The sequence below is a fragment of the Sus scrofa genome, chromosome 12 (genome assembly GCF_000003025.6).
Source record: "Sus scrofa isolate TJ Tabasco breed Duroc chromosome 12, Sscrofa11.1, whole genome shotgun sequence".
NCBI lineage: Eukaryota > Metazoa > Chordata > Mammalia > Artiodactyla > Suidae > Sus > Sus scrofa.
In genome coordinates, this window is record NC_010454.4 from 45,740,574 (window position 1) to 45,763,645 (window position 23,072).

Below are 23,072 nucleotides of genomic sequence, written 5' to 3' on the forward strand. Positions count from 1 at the left end.
TTCATTAGCGGTTACTGCCTTTGCTTTTAAGAACTTGATTTTACATATTTTGGAAATATAAATTATGTACGACTTCTACAGTATATCTCTTTGATTTTTAAATGTACTTCCATAAAATAGCCAGAGTGAACTTCTTTATGATTCCCTTCAAAGCTGAGTAATTATCACTCCCTTAGTTTATAGATTGTAAAAAACAAATCAGCTTTCTTTTTCTTCTCTTCCCCTAACCCCCAACAGATTGAAGAAGAAATGTTGGCTTTGCAGAATGAACGCACAGAACGAATACGAAGCCTGCTAGAACGTCAAGCCAGAGAAATTGAAGCTTTTGACTCTGAAAGCATGAGACTAGGTTTTAGTAACATGGTCCTTTCTAATCTCTCCCCTGAGGCATTCAGCCACAGCTACCCGGGAGCTTCTGGTTGGTCTCACAATCCTACTGGGGGTCCAGGACCTCACTGGGGTCATCCCATGGGTGGCCCACCGCAGGCTTGGGGCCATCCAATGCAAGGTGGACCCCAGCCATGGGGTCACCCCTCAGGGCCAATGCAAGGGGTACCTCGAGGTAGCAGTATGGGAGTCCGCAATAGCCCTCAGGCTCTAAGGCGGACAGCTTCTGGGGGACGGACGGAACAGGGCATGAGCAGAAGCACGAGTGTCACTTCACAAATATCCAATGGGTCACATATGTCTTATACATAACTTAATAATCGAGAGTGGCAATTCCGCTGGAGCTGTCTGCCAAAAGAAACTGCCTACAGACATCGTCATAGCAGCCTCCTCACTTGGGTACTACAGTGTGGAAGCTGAGTGCATATGGTATATTTTATTCATTTTTGTAAAGCATTCTGTTTTGTGTTTACTAATTGGGGTGTCATAGTATCTGGCTGCCGGGTTTTGTTGTTGTGTGTTTTGTTTTTTTAAACTTTTGGAGAAATTTTGAAAAGGAGAATTAATATGTACGTGTGTATACACACATACACACATATATATTATGCATGTGGTTACAAGAAATTGGCTAGATAAGGGGGTATTTTCTGAACACTGCAAAAATGGAATGCAGTAATGTGGCTTGAGTCATCACTTTTGGGCAATTATATCCTAAGAAGTTTGTGAAAACATCTAAAACTTTTCTCCATACCCCAAATGCTTATAAGCCACTCACAGCAGGCAGCATATGCTGAAACAAGTTATTATGGAAACATATCTGTATCCCCTCACCAATGTATTTTCTTTATTAAATTGGTCTGACTTCTCAGCCTCATTTGGAGTAAAAAAGAATTCAGAAATCCATGAACACTAAAGGGTTGCATTGACTTTTTCAGAGAGTAGAAAACAACTTAGTTCTTTTTCCAAATGCTGCCTAAAAGTTTTTGTCAGTGATTTTTTTTTTTTTTTTTTTTTTGGTCCATTCAATTGTGCCTTCTTTGTGGCATGGTGAGATGGAGGTGCTTAAGGAGATCACAAGTTGTATGGGAATTGCTTCAACGAACCTATGAGCCTTTAAAGGGGAAGACCAGAAGGGTGAGAGAGATCCCTGAAAGTTCATATGGTGGGTAGGTTCAGCAGCAGAATGAGGAGATGAAGCCTATATATCCTGACATTTTGTTGCTCATACTGTGATAGCTCATCCTAGCTAAGCTCTGTAACTCCCAAGACCCCAAACAGTACTTTTACTTTGTTTGTGCAAAAACAAAGACGTATAGCCAATACAAATCAAATGCCAGAGGTATTTGAATGATGCCATATTTGCAAACTGCCATCTCTTGGAATTCTCACCACACTACATAGACATAATTTGATTACCCCTTTTTGGCTTATGGGATTTCCTGTTTACAAGTAGAATAGCCAATTATTTAAATATTTAGTTGCCATAGTGAACCAGGAGTCACTGAGCCAATGACTTTACCAGCTGCTGACTAATCCTCATCACCACTGTAGATTTTGCTGCATGTGCAGGTCCTCTTTTTTTTTTTTTTTTTTTTTTTTTAATTGCTGTTTTTGTTGCTGCAATACTTTACAAACTTCTAGTTCCTTGAGACTTAGTGACCATTTGGCATCGTATTAACATCATACAGTAAGAAACACCACTTGCAGAAGTCTCTAGCCTCCGTGCTAAAGTACTACTGAAAAGGAACTAGCAAGTTTGGCAAATATAAAAAGAAAAAAAATAAGTGAGTTATAGTGGTCAGGGAATCTCTTGACAAAAGCTAACTTTTTTTTTTCCCACAGAGGAATGTTATGTTTTGTTTTGTAATGAAGGATCGACCCAATGCTGAAAGTTAGGTGTTACTTGGTATTCCACCACTCGTGTGGAAATTGAGTTGAAGGTGGGTAGGAAGCTGTGAGTATGACCTGAAGGAAAAAAATGTTATTTTCAGTGATAGATCAGAGTTTCTTACAAGTTATCGTCTTGCCCCCTCCCTTGTCTTCAAGAACCCTTGCTGCTAACTCTGATCCTGCTTTTCATATAGTCAGAGGACTCCAAGGTACAATTCTCTAAGTCCTTCTCAGTGATACTGTTCACATAGACCAGACTAATGACCAAACAGTAATCTATAACTGTTGAAATCTTGGTTTTCAAAATCAAATTTAAGTCTTCCCCCAGGTACATCACTCTAATCTCCATGAATCCTCCCTCCACCTTAGGAGTTTCTGGCATTCACATAAAGGTAACTGGAAGAAAAATTGATATTTTAATGTAATTTTTTAAAAACCAAGATTACGGTAAGAATTCATACACACTTTTAGGCAGTATTTCAGGTAACGCTCTGGTATATTGTCTCTTGGCCACGCTTGAGACAGCAGTTTTTAGGTGAACATGTCATGTACTTACTTGTCAGTCTAATGAATGGGGCATTTAATTTTCTCAGTATCTTTTTTGCATTCACCTATTCAAGCAAATTGAGTTATCTACCTATTTGGATAAAAATGATAGGAGAGAGCTTTAGAATTAATTTAAAAATATAATGAATTTGATGCCTTTAAAAAAATTCTTATTAGATCTGGCCCCTCTATACTACTGGAGGGGTGGAATAAGGGTGCAGATCAGTTTTACATACAAAACCTTAAAAATACTACCAGTGATACATGTTAAAGTCCAGTCCACTTGTGGACTTCATGTAGTCAAAGTGAGTTACTGAGTTCATGCAGATCATATGTACTTGTAAAATTGTGATTGAATACTGGCTCCAAATGTCTATACAATAGGTCTCTGTATCTGATTTAATTGTGGGCAACCAGTTTTGCATGAGGGTCATGACTATACCTGGATTATTCCATTAAGTTAATTTTAATTAAAATATATATATAGTTTGCAAAAAATGGTTCAGATTAATTGATTTGTGTGTGTTTGCAAGATCTGACCTCTGAGGAATCTCACACATGGTAGGAGTCATCAAAGAGTAAAGCTTGTGGCAGGAAAATTTGAAAGGTTTTGAGAGATCCTAAAGAAAGAAGTAGGCACTTTCTGAATCAGACGTCAACATTTGATCAGATTACTACTACCTCCTCCCCAGTGTTGGTGTTCACTTGGTATATATGTGTTTAAGAAAATAAAAAGTATGGGAAATTTGTCCTTCATATCAGAAAGTTGTAAATGCTATCTATGTCTGGTATCCAGAGCTTGGCAGTAAAAAGTTTTTTGTGTTCGCTGTATCTCCCTTTTTTAAGTTAGTATTTAAAAAATGCAAAACCTCATACTTTGAAATATATTGTTCCATTGTTCCTAATTGGGTTCCCTTCCTTTTGCCCATATTTTTTCCCCTTATTAAAGTCAGCTCTAACCCCAAATTAAAGTATCTGAAAGTATTTTCATTATATAGGTAATGTTAGCTGGAAAATGTGTTTATATTATTTTTATTCAGAACTGCCATTCTTTTTTAGTCGTTTCTGTGCCTAGAGATGAATAGTCCTGCCTTTGAAGCCACAACCACAGACCCACAGATATAGTATGCTTGGTACTCTAGGCCCAGGATTTATTGGTAAGTTGAAGTTTTTTAGCATAGTTATGATTTTCAGCTGCCCAGACATCAGGTAAATACCATTCATTACACTAAAGAAACTGTCCTTGACTCTCTCCCCACTCCCACCTATTTTTCTCACCCCCTTTTCCAAAATTGAAAACTCTATGAGTGTCTTTTTCAGACCATAAGGCAGACTTTAGTAACTTTCTACTTCTTTAAGTACTAAATGTCTGGCATTTTAACTTTTATAGAATACATTGTGTTGGACACTGGAATAATACTGTTTATTTTCACCTGTGAAAAATGACTATTGTACTTGAAACACCTCCTTTGCATTTCTCTATTTGTGCCATTCACTAGTGGAAATAAATTGTATTATACCATAATCTACTGGCTTTTTAAAACTGTGTTAAATATGCACATTTTGGTATAGTTATTATCATTTGTATGTATATATTGTATATACATATGAGTGTCTATATGTGTGTATAGATAGATGGTTATAACTCATACTGTACATTTCCATCAGGGCACTTAAGGTTCTGTTACTTTGTTTTGTCATTTCAGTCCTCAGTTAAGGCAGGAATGCATGTGTTTCTTAAGAATGAGTACTCTGGGTTGATATTTATGAGAAGGTGGTCCTGAGATGCAGTCTTTTCTTTTTTAATCCCCTCCTAGCACTTCTGTGGGTGGAAAGAAAGTAAAGTAAAATGTGGAATCATAAGTTGCAACGCAGTAAAATAGTGCTGGGGAAGGAGCCAGTTAGTGTTTCTGTGAGTTCGTGTTGTAGATACAATGAAAGATAAGTAATGCAGAGAGAAATGAACCATGGAAATTAAAAACACTGGTGGTGATTCCTCTGCGAAGATAAAGAGAGCCAATAAATCACATAATCTTGTGCACTCCGTACATATTTCTTAGTAGCAGTGCCATCAATCCTCTTACTCTTTTTACTCCATCAGTACTAATGATTGTAAATTTTGCTAAGGACCAAAACAGCCAAGGGAGGAATTACTGCTAAAGCACCTAAGGTTCTCCTAAACTATAAAATCAGTAGGAAATGGCCACTGGGAGAGAAGGATTTGGTATTAGCATAGGGCTTTCTCCCTTTTGCTGCCTCTTCTTGCTTTCTAATAGTAAGTTATTCATGCACCTTCCACTCTTTCAGAGGCACTACTATTCAAGCATAGATTTGGCCCAACACAGCAACCCTTTCCTAGGAAGTTTATATGGTCCTGCGTTTTGTCCATGCTCACAATGTGAAGTGTCTATCATGTATTCAAATCAGAAAATAATATATTTAAGTTATGTAAGTGTGAATCTCCCATAATTTTGGAAGCAGAGGCTCTTGTTCCTTAGAAAACTGCCTTTTCTGAGGAACAGATCCAAAACTTGGGCTGTCATCTTGGAGCTGCTTACTAAACACAGATCATTAATTATTAAAGAGAAAAAATTCTGTTTTCCCTCAACTAACATGATAGTGCCCCTAACCAGGTTATAGCATTGCCTTTGAAAAGGCACTTCCTCACTTTTAGTTAAGAACTGGAAATTTTCCATCCTCAGATTCCTTAAAGGATGAAGAGTGTGCTGTACACTTAGCAGACTTGCCTGTTGTATGAAAGGACTACTGATTGAAGTCTATTTTGCTGTGTGTCTGGTTATGTTGTCTGCACTTTTATGAAATCACTATAAGTCTACATTGGAAATGACTATTAATTTGTAAAGTTTTATTACACACTGTCTAGAAAAAGTAAAGTCGAGAACTCTTCCTTTATTGTGCGTTTATATTTTCTACTGAATTCTGGTAGCCCCCTTTAAAGTCACATATAAAATCACATTTATATTCAGAATTCCAAAATTTCACTTGTGCAAGGGAAGAGCATCCATTTGGCCTACTGGGAGTCTTCATTTAGATCATAAGAAATATGAAAATTAGTATGCACCTTATCTGCTTGTTATGGGTTTCTTAAATTTGCACTTCCCTCTTTAAATAAAGGCAGAGAATTAAATCTGGGGAGCCATTTGCTGTGTCACCATCACTGTTAACCATTACCCAGCAATCATAACTTTTTGAAGTTTCAGAGGTTGTGTGTGTGTGTCTGTTGTGTTGGGTTTGTTTTGTTTTTCAGTACACGAGATTCTTCTTTAAATAGGTTAATCCTCCCTGAAACAGGATGCTCACTGGATATACTAATCTGGATATCTGTAGGTAGTTTGCCACGAAAAAATGTAGAGAAGTTGAGACTTGTGAATGAATGAAAAGGGTATCTCAATACCCAAGAATCCCCCCCAAAGTACGGGTAATTCAACCTGCACAGTTTCCTTTTCACTCATAGTTTTTAGCAATTGTGAGTGAAGAAATCATGTAATTATCTGTAAATATGTAGCTAACAAATTGACCTAGTTTCTGTATTTTTTTGTTTGTTTTTGTACTAAAGTTTCTAAGTCTGTGCCAGCTAGAGAGGAGTTGCTGTCATTGCCAGTTGTGGTCCTAGCATCTAACCCTGAAACCATCCTAGGTGACATTTTTAGAATTAAGGCTTAAATGTTGTTAAACAGGGGGAAATTAAGCTTAATCATTGGTCAGTTTAAAATCTTTTTTGAGCAAAGTCATTTTATTTAATATACTGATTACACATTCTCAATCATAAATGAGGTAGGGAGCCTCCCTCCCCCAGTGGCCATGTTTACAGAAGTGTGTTTTGTCTATAAAGTACAAGAGTTTTAATGTTTATGTAAATTATGCAGGTGATAACCTATGGCTTGGAACTGTTTATCGGGCTTTCTAGCTGAATTTTCAAATGAAATGAACTATGCTTATTGCTGGCACATTGATCCTATTTTCTGGAGCATTTTTCCTGTTTCTAGAATTACATATGTTCCTTTGTCATTATCCCTTGATATGCCTTGTAACCTAAGGTATTAAAAGCTGGTTAACATAGATGAGGGAAATGCGTTTTTTTAAATCCATGAACCTTCATTGTATGCTTTCATTATTCATGTTATATGTTTCTACGGCAACTCTGAGGTCAGTGAAGTTTAGAAATAAGATACCAATGTTAATGAAAAGTGTGTACTCCTCTTGCTTTTGCACGGCTTGGCTTAGCATCAGAGGTATATTAGGGCCACTTGAAAGCATGAAGACAAGTTGTATGGGAACAGGTTTCTCTCAGTAGCACATTTGCTTTTTCTGAGCCCTCAAATACATTGCTTCAGCATGAACATTATTGTTTATAAACTGCACATGGTCATGGAATGAATTACGTGATTTAAAAGGATGTAACTGCTTAATGTTCACAGATTCTAGCTGGCCATGTGACTATTTGGCACATATCAAACCTGGCAGGAAATATTGGAACCCTTCTAACCCCTTTTTTATCATGGACAAGTATATTTAGTTTATTAAGTTGTTGGCTGCCCCTAGCATGTTGCCAGAATGCTCTTTTTTGGTGCCCATTCCAAGTGTGCATTCTTGCATTTCATAATTTCAAAGAAACCACCACTCCTTCTCCCCAATAGCATTTTATGTGTCATACCTTTTATTCCACATTAAATGGGAATTGTGCCTACTTAGAGTGCCCCTCCAATTAATCATATACACACGTCCTAAAATAATCCAAGCCAGAGACACAGGTGGGAAAATTTTTTTTAAAAAGTCCACGAGGCCAGTAACTTATCTGACAAGGTATTTTATCACATTATCTTGACACTTGGTATGTGAGCCTATTACAAGTTGCAGGGGGGTTCATAGGGCAAAATCCAAGTGGAGAGGGATATGTGGGGTTTCTAGTAAGAGATATTTTGTTGTTGTTTTACCTTTCCTTTTATGATCCTTCTCTGCTGGGTTAGAATGGGTTAATTCTTCAAATTTATTTTGTTTTTTATCTTTTAGGGAAATTTTTACAAAAGCAAAGGTGTGATGTAAATAACATTTTGAAAGTATAGTGCACATAACTTCCCCAGACTCTTCCAACTTGATAATTTGTAAATGCTTTAGACTTTTTTTAATTAACACTTGTGTTGCTAAATCCTATTTATGTTTATGTAAGTCTGTTAAATTTTTTAACCCATTTAAAACTTAAACATTTAAATAATGGATGGGTTATTCTGAGCAATTGAGCTTTCAGAACCCCCTTGTTTTAGTATATGGAAAAGATAGCCTAATGCGAATTAATGAGGTTGGAGAGACTATGAGAAATATGTATAGTGTATATTTTAAAACAGCTTTGCTTGTATTGTGAAGATTTAAAAACAAACTTGAGATTTTTAACATAACATAACTATTAACACAGTTTTAACATAAGTTATCCCACTGGGTTTAAGAGCATCTTGAATGTATAATCCTTTTTGTAACCCAGGTTGCTTTCTGCTTTTACCAGTCATCCAAACGTATTATTTATGATTTTAGTTTTATATACTCATTTACTTTTATTTTCCTCAACCAGCATGATTTTTTTGCACATGTATTGTAGAAATTTTTAAAAAGAAAAAGTAATACATCATTTTCTCTGGATTTTCTTTACTTCTCTCTTCCTTTCTACTAACCCCTTACCTTAAAGGCCATATCGCTCCATTTGCATCATTTGTGCAAATGCCAGGGTTGGTTTTTATTTTTATTTTTGCTATTTACCTAAAAGAAGAAAAATGCTTCAGTCAGTTGCTTTTTTATTTAAAAAAAGAAAAAAGAAAAGAAAAAAAGCTGTAACCTTATCATTTCTGAGTAGACCATTGAGAGATGAATGCACACCTGTAATAGCCTAGGACCAGTTTTGGTGGCTAAAGGGAATATTTTAACTAAGCAAGAAGTTCTGTTCTAAAAGTAGTATATATTGTTCGCAGTTTTTCAGTTATTCCCACAAGTCAGGGGTCCAGATAAAATGAGGGTTATCAGCTAATTGCTATGTTATCATTGAGGTTCATCAATGAATTTGTACATTTCTAGTTCCCTTTGGTGAAGGGAAAAAGTGATGATTTTGCAAGACCTAGATTTTTGGCTTGGTTTCTTGCCTCCTTTTTGGCAGCCTTCATCTCATCTCCAAAGCCCTTGAGCCTGTAGGGTTTTCGTGGTGGACGAAGGACCTGTGGTCTTTTAAAACTAGGACTGATTTTTTTTTTTTTTTTTGCAAGAGATTATCATGTTCAAAGTGATATTCTGCCACTTTACTGAAGACTAATTTTAAATTTAGACAGTCCTCTCAATTTTCGGACCAAACAGATACCCACAGTGGAGGCTTATCAAGGGTTGCAATGGGGAAGAAGCCTCTCTCCCTCACTGTCAGTACCAGCTGGTAAAGGTGACTGTACAGATGTGCATTTTCCTTTTGGTAGAAGTGGTCCGCAGCACTAACTGGTAAGGCTTATTGTACAGTATATTGTCAGTATTCTTCTGGTTCAACATACCTTATAGTTCATATATAACCTGTATTAATTGTATAGATTGTGCATTTAAAGCTGTTACCAAGTTGTCAGAACATAAGAGCGAAAACAAGGTCATATGTAATATTTTGTTTGTAAGTATCCTTTGTATCATAGCAAAGGAAATGTTTAAAAAATCAACTGTAATAAAGTAATTTTAGTACACAGAGTGTCTGCTCAGTTTTTTTTTAAAGTAACTGTATTCCCATAAAGATAAAGTATATTTCAGTCCATTGACTATCCTTTGGATCATTACTGAACCTCGGGCCCTATGCTGGATGTTGGGGTTACAACAGTGAGTAAGATCCAGGTAAGAATGGGCTCCCTGATATAGGCTAAAACCTAGTCTAATCGCCTCAAATTCTGTTTGCCCAGACAGTGAAGTGGTCTATTTTGTTGTGGTTGTGTAATGATTCTATGTTAGGTTCTAACAGTTGGATGCAGGTTCTTAAGTTTTATATAATATGTTGTGGTTTGTATAACTACAACTCCTCCCATAGCCGTGGACACACAGATGAATGCAGTTCTTGGACCTTGTACAAAGCTTCAGAGAGTAGTTTCATCTGAGTTTATCTTCTCAGATTTGAAAATCATCTCTTTTTAGGCCTATAGGGTAGAATGTCTAAACCAATCTTGTTTAAAACGCTATTAAAATGACTTTTTTTCTTTTTTCTTTTTTTTGTCAGAAGGCTTATTTGGAAGGAGGAGAGTCTCATGGGCTGGAGCTTACATGTTTTTAAATTAGAAAATAGTTTTAGGTGTTATTTTAAAAAGTTTAATTGAGATTATCTACTTTATTGAATAGAAGACTATCAGGAAAATGGCACTTTTAACTTTTTAACATAGCTCTTAAACTCCTAGAATGTTAAACTGTTTTGAGATTAATTAACATTTACATGGTGTTTAATTTGCCTAGGTCAAATAACCACGTGGCCGAGCCAGGATTAGATTACAAGTGTTCTGTCTCCAGCAATTTCAGTATTCCACCTTGAATTTGGAGGAAATAAAAAATTTAAAAAACAAGATTTCTTGGCGTTCCTGTCGTGGTGCAGCAGAAATGAATCCGACTAGGAACCATGAGGTTGCTCGTTCAGTCCCTGGCCTCGCCCAATGGGTTAACGATCTGGTGTTGCCCCGAGCTGTGGTGTAGGTCGCAGATTCGGCTCGGATCTGGCATGGCTGTGGCGTAGGCCAGCAGCTACACCTCTGATTAGACCCCTAGCCTGGGAATCTCCATATGTCGTGGAAGCAGCCCTAAAAAAAAAAAACAAAAACAAGATTTCTGCTTTATCTCCACAATTTGGGCTGTTCAAATTACAGTGGAAGGAGAGTGTTGTAACACTTGCTTCTAGCCATGTCAGCAACCCAAAACAAATGTCATTGACTAAACATATCTGAGATGCTGAGTTATGCTGACTATAAGGGAAATTTGAACGTATATTAAAAAAATCATCACAGTGATCAGCTAGCTCCACGTGTAAGCTAGTGTCAGGGTATCTACATCTCAGTGATGCCACCTGCAGAAGCAGCGTTTTCCTATGCATGTCCTAGGCAGTTAATCACTTAAAAAAAATTTTTTTTTAATCTTTTGCTTTTTATGGCTGCACCCATGATACTTGAAAGTTCCCAGGCCAGGGGTCATATCAGAGCCACAGCTGCCAGCCTACGCCAGAGCCACAGCAACGCAGGATCCTAGCCACATCTGTGACCTACACCACAGCTCACAGCAACGCTGGATCCTTAACCCACGGAGCGAGGTCAGGGATGGAATCCACATCCTCATGGATCCCCGTCGGGTTCATTACTCCTGAGCCACGACAGGAACTCAGTCATTTTTTAGTTGCCTATTTTTTCAGATACTCATTATTATGGTAAGGGAGACAAGGCTACTGAGGATGTTAAGGGTATATAGGCTGTGCAAAACAACTTGAGAGTGCCATTTATAGATTAATGTTGGCTCCTCCATGGAGTTGTGCAGACAAAGTCATTCTCCTCTTGTTAACGCCCTTTACATTATGGAGTCTAAAATGAACATTATTTACTGTCATCCCAGCCAGTGATTGACTAGGAAAAGGCAGAGTGTGGTATAAAGAGCAGGGGTTTGAGTTCTGGTCTTTAGCCCCATCTCTACTAACTGTGAGATCTTTTAAAAGTCACATCACTTTTAAGAAAAAGGAAACCAGTTGGTTTTTGACTGCAACAAATGAACCGGTATATAACCTATTAGCCATTAGCATGGTTATCAGAGAGAGAAAAGGTGCTGCTCTTTCAAGCCCTTCCCAACTTTGCAGTGGAATTAGAACTTCTTGGCCTTAGAAGAATTAGGAACATAGATGCTGATCTGAAAGCAGATGTGCTACCTCATAGAGTTCTTTGAGCTCTAGTTGAGGAATTAAATGGATGTGAAGAAAGGAATCCATCTGCTTTTTATTACTTCATTATAGCCTAATAGACCTAAATTAAGGGCTATTCATAGTGTCTTTTCACACAGAATGACTTGTAACTTTCCCAAAATCATACGAGTCACAGATGAAATAGAAACTGGAACCTGCATTTCCAAACTTCCTCAGTACTCTCCAACACACAAATTACTAATTGCCCACTGGAAAACTTGTCTGTGTAGGTACCACTGATGATCAAGTAATGTTGATCCTGCTGGAAAATTATTAGCCCAGAGCAGGAGGACTGGTTGTTGATTAAACAGAACTGCTACTGGTTAGTGTTAGGGGACACAAGCCTAGATCTATAGAACTGAAGCAACAACCAGCAAATAGAAAATGTGCAGTGGACCTCTGTTAACTCCATAGGTAGGTAAGCATGACTCAGTACACAGAGGACCTCAGAAGACAAACAGCACATTTGTTTCTGGAGATTTGAAAAATAATGACATTCCATTGTTGCAGGGAGACTGCAATTTATTATTCAGAGGCAAACAAGTCAAAGAGAAATTTATGTTCAATCACAAATCTAGCAGACACTAAAACAAGGTATTACCTTCTTACACAGGCTGGAGGAGCTAGAGACATTTGTTTTTGATATGTTTTGATATGTTTTTGATTGTGTTTAACAAAATGCCTCTTTTCCTTCAAACTTTCAGCTCTTCCTGGATACATTAGAGCATAGTTATTGGATGTCTTAAAACATCCTCTGGTCACTCTGGCAAGGCTGTTTTTTTTTGGGGGGGGGGGTTGTTTTTTGTTTTGCTTTTTAGGGCCGCACTCTCAGCATGTGGAGGTTCCCAGCTAAGGGTTGAATCAGCTTCAGCTGCTGGCTTATACCACAGCCACAGCAATTCAGGATCTGAGGCACATCTGCAAGCTAAACCACAGCTCATTGGCAACGCTGGCTTCTTAAGCCACTGAGGAAGCCCAGGGATAGAACCTGCATCTTCATGGATACTAGTCAGATTCATTTCCACTGAGCCATGACGGGAACTCCTGGCAAGGCTATTTTTATTAAAATATTTATGTCATCTCCCAACTCCCAGAATTTGGATCAGGTCCGATATCTGATCCTCAAGCCCATAAACTAACCAGAAGTCTTTATAACCCACTGAGCTCATTTGCATTATTTCAACTCACAACCGACCCTCAGAAGAAAAAGAACCTTATATCTAATATAGACCACCCTTATTTCTCAGCACCTGCCTCCTCCATGATGTGTGTGCCATGTGGCAGTCTAGCTTGCATATCCTACCAGTCATTGGGACTTCCTGCTTCCTGAGGCATTCCTTCCATCTCTGGGCACTTGGATACTCCTAGGTATAACTTCTCAGTCTTAACTCTGTAAAATGAAACTAGTGAAAACAGTTTTTGATGCCATCCTTTTGGCTTGGCTTGTAGAATCAAATATTTCTTGGTATCATCGGCAAGTTCTGCCAAAGTGGCCACGTATATCTGCTTGCTTAAGCAGGGAAGGAAATTTATACTAAAGTTCATTTCTAAGGGAAGAAACCTTGGCATTAGTAAGGGTGACTGACAAAGGATCTTGAGGTCTGGGTGGAAGAGGAGTACAGAGGGCCTTCTGACTCTGGGGTGGTTTTGAGGTTATATACAAAGCCAAGATAACACTTCCCGTGTCAAGACCTCTTTTCTAACAGTATTCAAGTCTTAGAAGGGATATCTTCACTCAGAACAGAGATGATGTCTTATCAAAACGAGGATTTGGTGCTACGTTTTTTCATAGTGTCGTCTCTGGCCAAGCCACATTGGAAACCTGTATATACATATAAAAAATACTAAATCCTTAAGAGAATTAAGTTATAGCTTAACCTAATCTTTGGTATCAGAGGTCAAAACTTAGTAGCACTCAAAGAAACCTTGAGAAGCAGTTGTCTGCTTCCTGCATTCAGATCCAGTGGGTGGAGACAGACAACTCAGTTTCTACTTCTGAGATAATTAATGTCTTCTATATTGTCACTGGGTTATGTTTTCTTTCCTCCTTTACCATTTGAAGGTGTTTTTATAAATAATGAAGAGAACAAAATGGAAGCCAGCAAGTGAACGAGACCTGAGAGGATTGCTAAAGTCTTGCTACCTGGAATACGCCCAACTCAGTGGTATTTCTGTGGCTTTTGTTTTGTTGTTTGTTTCTTGCTTCCCCAAACTCATAACAAGTCAGTTTGTGCAAGAGCTATTCATTCTCTCAGAATATGTGCCTGGCTTTTAACCAGAGCAAAGCCAATTTGGGTGATTCCTTCATCATTAGACTGAAGGACAGGGTCACCCAAACCTGCTTGAATAGCAACTATACTTTCTTGGCCAGAAAGTGAGCTAAAAAGTAGTGATGTCATCAAATGGTGGTGAGAAGATGAGAGAGAAATAGCTTCCTCAGATCATGAGTACATCTGGCACCAAGGGCATACAGGAAAAATTACTTTAGGATTTAGGTCACTAGGGCTGTGGATCCAAGGGCATCAGTGGAGCCTGGACTAGGGCTGTTCTGATGTTCTGAGAGCTTTAAGAGTATAACTGGGAATATATATATATATAAAACTATATATATCCTTCCTCACCCACCCCCACAAGCATGCCTCCCTGTAAAAAAGGAACCATCATTTCCCCAAAAGCTATTATCTTAAAAGAACCAAAGTCCTGAGGTATTTGACCTAGAGAAACAATCCAGAATTTAGCCCTTAGGGGTCCTTCAATCCCCGCGAGTAGAGGGTGGTTAAAAAACACTGGACTGCTTCCCATTTTGCAATGAGTTCTGAATGATCGCAGGATCCAGCCTATGGGACTGCAGGACCCTACGATGCTGAAATCAATTAACTGAGGCTGTTAACTGAAATCCTCACTGAATCAGATGCTGGGGGTGGGGGGCAGTCAGATGTCAGAAATTCTTCGCCAAGCTTTACACCAAGGCGGTTAACTAGAAATAGGATGTCTTCTTTAGGGTACACTTCCTTATATTTTCTCCTGCTCAGACAGACATGGTGAAAGAATGTTAGGTGAAGAATGTGCAGGAGGAGGAACCAGAAGTGAGGAAGGACGGAGGTCATTTTTTCATGATGGGATAATATGCCTTAGGTCAGTGTTGTCTGCATTTCAGTTTAGAATCTTGGATAGTTCAGAGTTTCTTTTCTTCTTTTTTTTTTTTTTTTGTCTTTCTGTCTTTAGGGCCACCCCTGCGGCATATGGAGGTTCCCAGGCTAGGAGTCCAGTCGGAGCTGTAGCCACCGGCCTACACCACAGCCACAGCAACATGGGATCTGAGCCACGTCTGCAACCTACACCACAGCTCTCGGCAATGCTGGGTCCTTAACCCATTGAGGGAGGCCAGAGATTGAACCTGCGTCCTCATGGATGCCAGTCAGGTTCATTAACTGCTGAGCCACAATGGGAACTCCCAGAGTTTCTTTTAAATTTTTAAGTTTTTTATCCTTTTGGCTATGCCTGAGGCATGCAGAAATTCCCAGGCCAGGGATTGAACCCGTGCCACAGCATCAACCAGAGCCACAGCAGTGACAAAACTGGATCCTTAACCTGCTGTGCCACAAGGGAATTCTCAGAGCTTCTTCTTATTTGATCTAGAAGAACAAGGATAGGCCAAGGTTATCCAAACCTAAAATCATGGCCCCAGGAATTCCTCAAGCCTTAGGCCATAGCTTTTGGTAAACATCTCTCCTTAAAATTGCTTTGCCGTTTGTGAGGCCAGGATGGAGCTTCCTGTCAAAACAAGAAAACAGGTAGCCTCTTTCTTGATGACAGATTAAAACTTCAGGGCAAAGTGTTTTGTTTTGTTTGGCGGGGAGGGCAGGAATTGGATGCCCTATTGTATTGTTTAATGGCTTAATCCAAACCAAGTTGTGTGGATCAAGCTGTACAGAGCCTATTTTACTCCAATCTTTAGCACTGGTCTTCGTAAAACCAAAGAGCTAATCAGTCACTGAGTGGCCAGATGCAGAAGAAAGCTTTTTCCGCATCTATGTGGATGGTAATAATTGAGCAAAAAGAGGTGTATATATATATATATATATATAATGATAATGCGAAATATTCATAAATCACTGAGTCAGCTCTAGTCCATCTCTTAGAAATTTTGTTTGTTTTCTCTGGTCCCAGATGTCTCTCCAGGCTCCCCAGAGGAAGAGGCTACTTAGTAGTATCAGAAAAGAGGGCAACTAACCAAAAATACACACCTAAGATAGGAAGTTTATACTTTTTTTTTTTTTTTTTTTTTTTTTTTGCTTTTTTAGGGCCACACTCATGGCATATGGAGGTTCCCAGGCTACGGCTAGAATCGGAGCTACAGCTGCCAGTCTACACCACAGCTCCCAGCAACGCCTGATCCTTAACCCACTGAGCGAGGCCAGGGATCGAACCTGCAGTCTCATGTTTCCTAGTCGGATTCGTTTCCACTGCACCACGATGGGAACTCCAAGGTTTATGCTTTTTATATATATATATACTTTTACCACATCCCAGGAGAAAAACAGCTCTTGCTAGAACTCCCTGGAGTAATCAAAATAGTACTGGAAGGAGCAGCTGGTGTGCCTGAGAGTCTGGCTCTTTAAGTCATGGGCAAGCAGACCCTGCGTGCAGGGACTTCCTGCTACTAAAGTCATCCTTGCGATCTCTCCAGTGAGTCTTGGGGTCCCAGGCTGAAGCCCCAGATTAGCTGCATTCCCAGGCAGAACTTGACACACTCGTGTGAAAGACTGGACTTTAGTGTTCCAGACACAGGCACTCACACTCTGTACCTTGTCGCCCTCCCCGCCCAGTCTCAGAATGGCACTTACTGCCTTTGTGCCTTTCTCACATTCACGCCTGACAGATGCAGCCACACAGCTCTGTAAGCCACTTCCACAGCTGCCCCGCCTGAAATAAGCTGAGGGCCACAACCGCAGAAAAAAAACGAGAGAAGTGGGACCAAGACACAAACATCCCGTCCTCACCACATCAAGTGGCTCCAGCTTAAAAAGCGGGGGTCACAGAGCTGATTACTTAGGTGGGACAGACCTGCCCGATGGCTCACAAAAACTCATCATCTCTGCATCATTGCTAGAGCGTGAGCATTTTCTCTTGAGTCCAGGAACTTAAGCGGTGCTCTTCTTTGGCTTATGAAGTTGATGACAGGGGACAGTGACAGGAACGCCCAGCGGCTGAAGCAGGATGAGCTGGAATGTGTAGAGCAGGGCCTGGGCAGGCGTTCCGCTCAGGGGAAAGTGAATGCCAGCTTGCTGGAAGTTCCGTCTCTTTCTACAGACCAGTGTAGGAGGGAAGGGACTGTGTGGGGGCAAAGAGCTGGAACTGCCTGCCCCATTCAGTCCTTTGCACCTTTTCAGGACTCGATCATGCCCAGCTCTGTTCTTCCCTGCAGGGCTGGGGGGCTCTCAGGTCTCACCTTGTATATGATCTCTTCCAGCTAAAGATCTCCTCCAGATTGGAAGAGGGAGAGACCTCCCGCTTCGGCAGGGTTCCCCAGCGACGCCGGCCCACGAGGAATGAAGCTCGGTGCCTACTCAGCCCTTTCATCCTCTCTTCCGTTCGGAAGAACTCAGTCAAGGCCCGGAAATACTCCAAGATGACCTCGTGGCTCCAGGCTGGCAAGGGCTCCTGGCGCAGGAAGCCACAGTGGCCTCCGTGGCGGCTGAGCAGGAGGAAGAAGTAGGGGTTGCTGTGAAAAAGTTCAGTTGGCAGAAAGCGGTTTGGGGGCCCACACACAGGGTCATCAGCGCTACAGATGCACAGTACAGGTACAGCCGCCTCGTCCACATCCCGGAGTGGGTCGTTGTGTTCCCAGTAGGTGTCCCAGCTGATGGGGAAACTCTTGGTGTGGCAGAAGAGGGTCTCCTCAAACTCTCGCAGGGAGCGGCTCCTGAACAGTTTTCCGGTGTCCACTATTTCCTCCAGGGCCGTGGCATACCTGGCAACAAGAAGTGGAATGGGGAAGGTAGGAAAGAGAGGAAAGAATTAGGAAACACATTGGCAGCAGAAGGTACACAGTGGCAGCCCACAGGCCAGATTCTGACCACAGAGGCTTTCTTTGGCCCTTGGTATATTTTAAAACTTCCATTTCATTGCCATCATTTAAATCAGGATGCTTCACATAGGAGCTCCTGCCGTGGTGCAGCGGAAACAATCCAACTAGAAGCCATGAGGTTGCAGGTTCGATCCCTGGCCTCGCTCAGTGGGTTAAGTAAGGATCCCACGTTGCTCTGAGCTGTGGTGTAGATCGAAGTCGAGGCTTGGATCTGGCGTTGCTGTGGCTGGAAAACCCAATTAGACCCCCTAGCCTGGGAAACTCCACATGCCACTAGTGCAGCCCTAAAAAGCAAAAAAGATAAAAAACAAATAAAATCACGAGATTTTGCATAAAATGCAACGATCTGGCTTCTTGAGGGAAATGAGGAGATCTGGCAACACAGGGTAGTGTGGCAATTAGCAGGGTATTTCCTCTCTCCCTCCTGTGCTACAGTTTCTATCAGGACGGTCACTCATGGCATTACCTGCCCACTCCTAGGACAGCATTTGACTTGATAACCGCTAAGTTACAATGACAGCTCTCCTCTTGACCTCAACTTCTGACCCTCTGTAGGGAACTTGCTATGAATTGTCACTGCCTGAACCCCTGTTAGAAGAACTCACTGGCTCAGACTATCCAAACCAGCAAATGACGCCCCCCATCATTAACATTTTACTTTTTTTTTTTTTTTTTTGTCTTTTTGCCTTTTCTGGGGCCACTCCTGTGCATATGGATGTTCCCAGGCTAGGGGTCGAATCAGAGCTGTACTGCCAACCTACACCACAGCCACAGCAACATGGGATCCGAGCCACATCTGCAACCTATACCTTAGCTCACGGCAACGACGGATCCTTAACCCATTGAGCAAGGCCAGGGATCAAACCCGCAACCTCATAGTTCCTAGTCGGATTCATTAACCACTGAGCCACGATGGGAACTCCAACATTTTACTTTAAACTCTGTTAGTTTGCTTGTATTTTAAAAAGTAATATGCTATCCAAATGATAACAAATGTTTATGACCTTGATCAGTGGGGGAGGTATTCCTAGAGAGGGCTGAGTGGCAGAGGAAGTGATTGGGCATGGAATTAATTTGCAGGGTGAGTTCCCAAATGGGAACCTGAGAGCAACTGCTCTGGGGAAGAGGTACATCTTTGCTGTTTTCATGGCCCTGGAAAGGACCTGGCACCCTAACAGGGAGGCCAGGATGGGCAGCTCAGTCCTTTGTTTAGATTAATCCAGCCTAGCCAGCTGAATTTGGATAGGTGCCTTCTGCAGTCATTCAAAGGGGGCCTCAAGTTAGCAATCCCAAACTTCTATGGGTGGGACAGTTCCTGAAGGCCCAGGTTTCCTCTCCACTTCCTTCCCCTTGTCCTGCTGCTGGTACCGAGGGTCACCACTGATGGTGGTCATTTGTGGATAGAAACTGGCAATTAAGCCATGTGAGAGCACAGTGTCCCTGGACTGTTCTGGCAGGTCTGGGTTGCCATGGTAGCCCTTGGGCTGTTGTTGAACTCAGGGATGACCTTTGACTCAGAAGAGGAGTCAAAACCGGACAAGGAAAGAAAGAAATCACAATTTCCCCCATGTTCTGGGGCCTCTTACTTTCGCTATCTTATTTCATGATTATAACCACCTTAGGAGGTGGTTATTATTAACTGCATTTTAACTGAAGAGGGAAGCCAGGCTAACGGGGTCAGCTAACTTGCTGGAAATTCAGGATTTGAACCCCAGTGGGTTCGACTCCACATCCCAGGTCTTTATGCCATACCATACAGCCGTCATCATGTCTTTGACCTCATTCTGCCATCTCCTAGGAAAGCAACAGTGTGAGCTCAAGCCTGGCTATTTGCTGTGGGAAGGCTGCTCAGGCATTCTCGGTGGAAAAGTCTCCCTTGTCACCCTAGCGGGAAATTATTCTCTGTTTGGAGTTCTTTTTTTTTTAATTTAAATGTTCTTAATTTTTTTTGCATTAAATATTGAGTACATACCTAGAAATATGCAAAACATTAGTCAGATTTAAAGAATTTTAATAAATCAAATACCACCATATTTCTGATTCCTGTCACCTCTAGGTTCGGAGATTATAAGGAGACATCCTGGACAAATTATCAGTTACAGCTGCTTCCAGGGCCCTCTTTGCTGATTTGACAAGCTATGGACTAAGCGATGTACAGGTCAGGTGCTGCCTCTGCAGAAGTAGCGCAGGTGCTTGGGTTGCTAGGACACGATGGGGCTGTGGTGAGGCCAGAGGGCCCCGGGGCAGCAGTTCCTGCTCTAGCTAATGATGCTCACTGAGTCCGTTTGTTTGTGGCTTTTAAACCTGCTTCCTCTGGGCGCTTCAGAAAGTGTGAGGAGACCTTTGCCCAACTTGCTCTAAATCTACTTGTTCAGTACCAGGCAGGGCTGTTTCTCCGTCAGCCCCAAACTCTCTTCCCCCTACTGCCCGTCTACAGCCTCCATTACCCACCTGCTGAGGGCAATCTTCTGGTGAAGCAGAAAGCCCCGCTCGTAGGGCCAGGGCAGGCCGGCCTCAAACCACTCGCGGCAGCGAAGCACCGGCGAGATACAGGCAGCGCCAGTCACGTAGCTGGAGGAGCCACACTCGCCCAGGTAGGACAGCAGCAGCGCCGAGCCTGAGCCCTCGCTCACTGCGAACAGCGGGGCTGCGGGGTGGCGGAAGCGGATGTAAGTGATGGCCTCTTTGAGGTCGGACGGGTCCCCGAAAGGTTGCAGTCGGGGGCTGACCAGCGGGCAGCCGTGGTGGCCGCGACGGTGGAAGATGACCGGGTAGTAGCCGCGCTCCAGGGCCAGCAGGCAGAGGCCAAGCACGTTGCGGGTGAGGCGCCCCCAGGCATTGGGGATCACCAGGAGCACCGCCGGGAGGCCCCCGGCGTTGGTTACCCGGCGGCCCCGGGGGCAAGGTCCCACCACCCAGTCCAGGGCTACCAGCCCGTCGTCCGCCAGCTGCAGGTACTCCCGGGCCAGCTCAGGCCCCGGCCCCACCGGCAGCACGAAGTGGCAGAGGGTCTGCAGGTGGGGCCCGGAGAGCCACGAGCGCGGACCCAGCTCCAGCGCTGCAGAGCGTCGCAAGGCACGCAGCAGGCACTGGGCCAGCGCCGACGGCTTACAGATGAGCCTGCACCCGCCTGGGAGCGGCTCACGCCCGTCGCTGAACTGGTCCACTGGGCCTCCGCGGTCCACCTCCTCCTTGTGGCCCTGGCCCCGGTCCCTGGCAGGGTCCTCACTCCGACGGCGCGCTGCAGCCGAGGGGCCAGCAGGCCAAGCAGGGCGAGCGCGGCCAGGAGCAGGGCGAGGGCGGCGCTCCACGGCGGCATGGCGAGGTAGGAGAGCCCCCGGCCGGCGGCAAGCAAGCGGCGAGGAGGTCCCCTCGGCGAGCTCCCCGCTCAGCCCGCGGCTCCGCCCGGCCTCCGGGCTGCCCAGGGCCCTCCCGTGGGGGTGGGGGCGCGCTCTGGATTGGCCGCGGCCCCGCAGAGGCAGCCAGTTCGGGCCCGGCTCCCCTCACCCGCCCCCCACGCCCGCCTCGGGCCTTTGTACAGCAATTGCGACAAGCAGAAGCAAAAGGTGAAAGGAGCCGGGGCTACAGAGGGAGAGTTAGGATGAGCCGGAAGGGAGTCGGGTGGGGGCGGCAGAGAAGTGGGGAGACTCAGAGACCGAGGCTTGGGGGACCGGGATGAGGCTCAGAGTTCTCTGTCCCCGCCCCTCCGCCCCACGTTGTGTGCAGCTGCCGAGGAGACCCTGGTCGCTGCGCCCTCAAGGGCCACTGTTCAGAAGTAGCAGAAGGGAGAAGTGAACAAACCGCAGGTCCAGGCGCAGGCTCCGCGGGGCGGCTGCAGCTGCACCCGGAGCCACCAACCGCACCTCTGTGCCCAGGCTCCAGGCTCGGCAGTGCTCTCTGACCTCTGTGTTTGTCTCAGCCTAGTGGGAGCCCGCCACTGCGCAATAACTCGGCTGGGCAGGGGTCCAGCTCAGGGTCAGTGAGGGCCAGGGCAGGCATGTGCCCCGACAGCAGGTTTGCAGCGGGAGGCTAGAGCTCCAGGGAATTCTGGTTCCCTTGCTTACACCAGTGCCCTGTGCCAATCCCCCAGCCTCCCTCCATCTCGGGAGCGTGGGGCTTCTGTGGAACCTGCTTTCAGGTAGAGGAAATCCTCAGCATCGCTCCCCAGGATCTCCACAAAAGAAATAGCCCCAAAACTCTGAGAATAAACTGGAAGAAGAGACGCACTTAGGTGGCCTTCGAGGGGGTTGCCTGTTACCTGCGACCGGCCGTGGGAAGGGATAGATTATCCCCTTAGCAACCCAGTAACTGGCAATTACTGGGGAGCTGGGGAAGGGTAAGAAATCCCATGTAAGTCACAGATATGTGGGAGATGTTCCTGCTCTTTTTCAAAGTTTTGGGCTAGGCATTTCAGCCCACACCCTCCACCCACTTTCCTGTCTTTCCTCGAAATCATGAGTCGGGCCAAGGAGAAGGGCACAGGGGAGTGGACACCCAGGGGCGCACCGGGGCGTCTGGCCAGAGCTCCTTGCTGGGGGCGAGGCCGGTGACTCCTCCGCCTCACGCTGACCGAAGTCTCCCTGGGCACCCGCTGGCCACCGCTGAGATAATCATGAAAGCGGAGGCGGACATGGGGCACAAAGAAGCCCCCAGCCTGGCTCCAGCTTCCACCCGCTTCTGTGCCTGGGGAACGTGCAGGCCTGAGACCCCCCCCCACCCCCATCCCGAGGCTCCTCTGGATTCGGGCGCTATTTACAGGCGCGGGATGAGCTCAATGTGTAGCTCTAGGGCAGGGACCCTCTTCCTTCTGCAGCTCGGGCTTCGTGACTCTGGCCCTTTTCTAGATGCACGTCACACTGATGAGGCTGAAGCGTGTTTGCTGAAAGGGAGCGGACCCATTTCCCCTCCTGCTACCCAGTTTACAGGGATCCCATTTCCTGCTCTTAAACCCGCTCCACGATCCCACCCAGGCACTGCAGCTGAGCCCTACATGCCACGGAGACCCGCTGAGACGGATGCCCGGGCGAGGTAGGTGGTTCCGTCTGCCTCGCAGCTCGGCTGGGCGCGCAGTAGACCGGCTTCCACCCAACTTTTCCGGCTTGAGGTGGAGAACGCGTGCGCGCACGGTCCGGGCTGTGGGCGGGCACTGGGGCGGGGCGGGCACCCGGCGAGAGCGGCGGGAGCTGTGGGGGCGGGGCGAGGCGAGGGGCG

General features: G+C 44.0%; 2 protein-coding genes across 2 annotated transcripts in view; one reads left to right on the forward strand and one right to left on the reverse strand.

Annotated features, from left to right (window-relative positions):
- Positions 1-9,544, forward strand: part of TAOK1 (TAO kinase 1) — a 153,051-nt gene extending 143,507 nt beyond the window's left edge. The window contains exon 20 of the mRNA XM_003483075.4: positions 238-9,544. Within this exon, the coding sequence (XP_003483123.1) occupies positions 238-699 (462 nt within the window). The 3' untranslated portion in view covers positions 700-9,544. The remainder of the gene's footprint in view (positions 1-237) is intronic.
- On the reverse strand, positions 12,275-21,277 carry ABHD15 (abhydrolase domain containing 15). The gene is given in 3 exon segments (XM_013989996.2): positions 12,275-17,744; positions 20,313-21,060; positions 21,063-21,277. Coding segments are annotated over 3 exon segments (1,392 nt in total). The 5' UTR covers positions 21,181-21,277; the 3' UTR covers positions 12,275-17,218.